This window comes from Brassica napus, unplaced genomic scaffold (assembly GCF_020379485.1).
Source record: "Brassica napus cultivar Da-Ae unplaced genomic scaffold, Da-Ae ScsIHWf_1765;HRSCAF=2397, whole genome shotgun sequence".
NCBI lineage: Eukaryota > Viridiplantae > Streptophyta > Magnoliopsida > Brassicales > Brassicaceae > Brassica > Brassica napus.
In genome coordinates, this window is record NW_026015183.1 from 10,001 (window position 1) to 14,693 (window position 4,693).

The window sequence follows — 4,693 nt, forward strand, 5'->3', positions numbered from 1 at the left end:
AACTACAGCATTAATAAATAACCTAAGCAACTCATTGCTTCGCATTATCTGGATCCAAAAAATTAGTCAAGATATGATAGGCTGATCATATCATTGGAGCAACTGACTAAAAAAAAAGAATAAAGAAAGATGATTATTAAGTTATGAAAGGTAATCAAAAAGTATGCGGATAAATGGAAGGATGAAAGAAAGAGCGAAAAAATTGAATATTAATGATATATGATTCCAATTTGGAAAATCTATGAGGTCACTGTAAGAAAAGCAATGTAATAAAGCATCAATACAGATTCATTCATAATAATTAGATAAATAATAATAATTAGATAAATCTGTTCCGAAAACAAAAAATTAAGAGCCTTGAGACAATCAAAACTGAGAAAATTGCCTCAAAAAAAAAGAAATTCAAAATTTCATGTAAAAGCTCCATTGTAGAATTCAGGCCTAATGATTAATCAAGAAGCGATGGGAACGACGGAACCCATGAATATATAGGATTCTAGTGAACAAGAAATCTTAGTAATTCATTGGACAGGATGGCGGAATAAACCAGAAACTTTATTATCTATTCTGATTTTGATTCTGAGACCTCGGGGGATAAACAGCAAACTTAAATAGATATTGAAAGAGTAAATATTCGCCGGCGAAAAATTGGTTTTTTTTTTCAAATAAAAACAGTAATAAAAGATGAAAAAAACAATGAAAAAAAAATAAGGATTTGTTATAATATTCTAACTCTAATAAAAATTACATTTGTAATGATGATATTACGTTATTTTTAAATAAATCGAAATAAAATTGATCTTTGATTCTATTTCAAAAAAGACATACACAAATTTAGAAGAGATAAGATGAAATAAAAAAAAATACCATGATTAATAGGATTAATCATTAACTACATCTATATCTTAATTAATCCTTTTATTCGCGAGGAGCTGGATGAGAAGAAACTCTCACGTCCAGTTCTGCAGTAGAGATGGAATTTCTCATTTAGAAAAAACCCATCAACTATAACCCAAAAAGAACCAAATTTCGTAAACAACATCGAGGAAGACTAAAAGGAATATCCTCTCGTGGGAATCGTATTTGTTTTGGCAGATATGCTCTTCAAACACTTGAACCCGCTTGGATTACATCTAGACAAATAGAAGCAGGGCGACGAGCAATGACACGAAATATACGACGTGGTGGAAAAATTTGGGTACGTATATTTCCAGACAAGCCAGTTACAGTAAGACCCGCGGAAACGCGTATGGGTTCTGGGAAAGGATCCCCAGAGTACTGGGTAGCTGTGGTTAAACCAGGTAAAATCCTTTATGAAATGGGTGGTGTACCAGAAAATATAGCCAGAAAAGCTATTTCAATCGCGGCATCAAAAATGCCTATAAAAACCCAATTCATTATTTCTGAATAGGAATATAGAATGAAAAAGCTAAATAACATTTAAGGATAAAAAGATTCTAAGTTTTTTTTGACAAACAATATTTTTTTTACTTCGTCCTTTGCACTAAAAGAAGAGATACAAAAATATGATTCAACCACAAACCTATTTGAATGTAGCAGACAACAGCGGGGCTCGAAAATTGATGTGTATTCGAATAATAGGAGCTAGTAATCGCCGCTATGCTCATATTGGTGACGTTATTGTTGCTGTAATCAAGGAAGCAATCCCAAATACTACTCTAGAAAGATCAGAAGTGGTCAGAGCTGTAATTGTACGTACTTGTAAAGAACTCAAACGTAAGAATGGGACGATAATACGATATGACGACAATGCCGCAGTTGTCATTGATCAAGAAGGAAATCCAAAAGGAACTCGCGTTTTTGGGGCGATCCCACGGGAATTGAGACAATTAAACTTTACTAAAATAGTTTCATTAGCTCCTGAAGTATTATAAGACCTAAATATCGATAGTTAATATAGGATAGGATTAAAAAAATGGTATTGAAATCAAATTAATTATAATTAATAGATTGTGTATCACGCATATACCCTTAATAATTTTATATATTAATAATTGAATTCATATATTAATATATAATTCGTCTCTATTTTTATATAAATAAAAGAAAAATAACATGTTGATTATATCAAAATTATAGAACAATTAAGGAATTTTAACTTATCATGGGGAAAGACACTATTGCTGATATAATAACCTCTATACGAAATGCTGACATGAATAGAAAAGGAACAGTTCGGATAGGATCGACTAACATCACCGAAAGCATTGTTAAAATACTTTTACGAGAGGGTTTTATCGAAAACGTAAGGAAACATCGCGAAAACAATCAATATTTTTTGATTTTAACCCTAAGACATAGACGAAATAAGAAAGAATCCTATAAAACGATTTTAAATTTAAAGAGAATAAGCCGACCGGGTCTACGAATCTATTCTAACTCTCAACGAATTCCACGAATTTTAGGCGGAATAGGAATTGTAATCCTTTCAACTTCTCAAGGTATAATGACAGATCGAGAAGCTCGACTAAAAAGAATCGGCGGAGAAATTTTGTGTTATATATGGTAATCCTTCTAATATCAAAATTGGATATCCGGAACTTAGCATTTGTGAAAAAAAAGGGGGGGGGGTTGTGTAATACCACCCCTGCTAAAAAAGTTTAGAATTTTTTACCCCGAATGAAATTAAAGAAAAAAATGAATTAATGAAAGTTTTCTTTATGAATCACTTCCGAACGGTATGGTTCGATTTTGTTTAGATACTAAAGATTTTTTTTATTTTAGGTCATGCTTCTGAAAGGATTCGACATATTTTTGTATAGGTATACCTATAGGAGAAAAAGGGGGGTAAAAATTTTAGTAAGTTCTTAGGTATTAAGTTAATCGGGGAACAGCCACTTTCTAGACTCCATAACAAGGATTCAAATAAGTCAGTGGTTTTTTGAAATTCAACATTCCTTTCACGAAGATACAATTCAAGATTCAAAAATATCAAGAAACCTTTTTTTCGTCCAACAATAAGTATATTAAGAGAATTAAGGAATAACAACTATGAAAATAAGGGCTTCCGTTCGTAAAATTTGTGAAAAGTGTCGGCTAATCCGTAGGAGGGGACGAATTATAGTAATTTGTTCCAACCCGAGGCATAAACAAAGACAAGGATAATCTTACTAAAGGAAAAGGCACTTCCAAGGAGCTAGTAAAAAAAAGGTCCGTTTTGACATGAAATGGATATATCCATATATTTCTTGTGAAATGAAAAAATATGGCAAAACCTATATTAAGAATTGGTTCACGTAAAAATACCCGTAGTGGTTCACGTAAAAATGTACGTAGAATACCAAAGGGAGTTATTCATGTTCAAGCAAGTTTCAACAATACCATTGTGACCGTTACAGATGTACGGGGTCGGGTGATTTCTTGGTCCTCCGCGGGTACTTGTGGATTCAGGGGTACAAGAAGAGGAACACCTTTTGCTGCTCAAACCGCAGCAGGAAATGCTATTCGAGCAGTAGTGGATCAAGGTATGCAACGAGCTGAAGTAAGGATAAAAGGCCCTGGACTAGGAAGAGATGCAGCATTACGAGCTATTCGTAGAAGCGGTATACTTTTAAGTTTCGTACGAGATGTAACCCCTATGCCACATAATGGTTGTAGACCCCCTAAAAAACGACGTGTATAGAACTAAATAAAGGCTGAAAGGGTTTCAAGAGAAATAAATGATTCAATGATCTGATCAAATAAAATTACTATGGTTCGAGAGAAAGTCAAAGTATCTACTCGGACACTACAGTGGAAGTGTGTTGAATCAAGAAGAGACAGTAAGCGTCTTTATTATGGACGCTTTATTCTGTCTCCACTTATGAAAGGTCAAGCCGACACAATAGGCATTGCGATGCGAAGAGCTTTACTTGGCGAAATAGAAGGAACATGTATTACACGTGCAAAATCTGAGAACATACCACATGACTATTCTAACATAGTCGGTATTCAAGAATCAGTACATGAAATTTTAATGAATTTGAACGAGATTGTATTAAAAAGTAATCTATATGGAACGCGCAACGCGCTTATTTGTGTCCAAGGTCCCGGATATATAACTGCTCGAGACATAGTTTTAACGCCCTCTGTGGAAATCGTTGATAATACACAGCATATAGCTACCTTAACGGAACCAATAAATTTGTGTATTGGATTAAAAATCGAGAGGAATCGCGGATATAGTTTAAAAATGTCAAATAACTTTGAAGACCGAAGTTATCCTATAGATGCTGTATTCATGCCTGTTCAAAATGCGAATCATAGTATTCATTCTTATGGGAATGGGAATGAAAAACAAGAGATTCTTTTCTAGAAATATGGACAAATGGAAGTTTAACTCCTAAAGAAGCACTTCATGAAGCCTCCCGGAATTTGATTAATTTATTTATTCCTTTTCTACATGTAGAAGAAGAAACGTTCTATTTAGAGAACAATCAACATCAAGTTACTTTACCCCTTTTTTCCTTTTCATAATAGATTAGTTAACCTAAGAAAAAAAAAAAAGAACTAGCGTTTCAATATATTTTTATTGACCAATTAGAATTGCCTCCCAGAATCTATAATTGTCTCAAAAAGTCCAATATACATACATTATTGGATCTTTTGAATAACAGTCAAGAAGACCTTATCAAAATGGAACATTTTCACATAGAAGATGTAAAAAGATATTAGACATTTTAGAAAAAAAATA

The 4,693-nt window shown here is 33.1% G+C and overlaps 1 protein-coding gene across 1 annotated transcript; it reads left to right on the top strand.

Moving 5' to 3' along the window:
- Positions 1–3,226: 3,226 nt before the first annotated feature.
- On the top strand, positions 3,227–3,563 carry LOC125598858 (30S ribosomal protein S11, chloroplastic; the record flags this gene model as incomplete). Its single annotated transcript, XM_048772595.1, has 1 exon — positions 3,227–3,563. A coding segment is annotated over exon 1 (337 nt), but the record flags the coding sequence as incomplete, so codon positions are not given.
- Between the last annotated feature and the right edge of the window lie 1,130 nt (positions 3,564–4,693).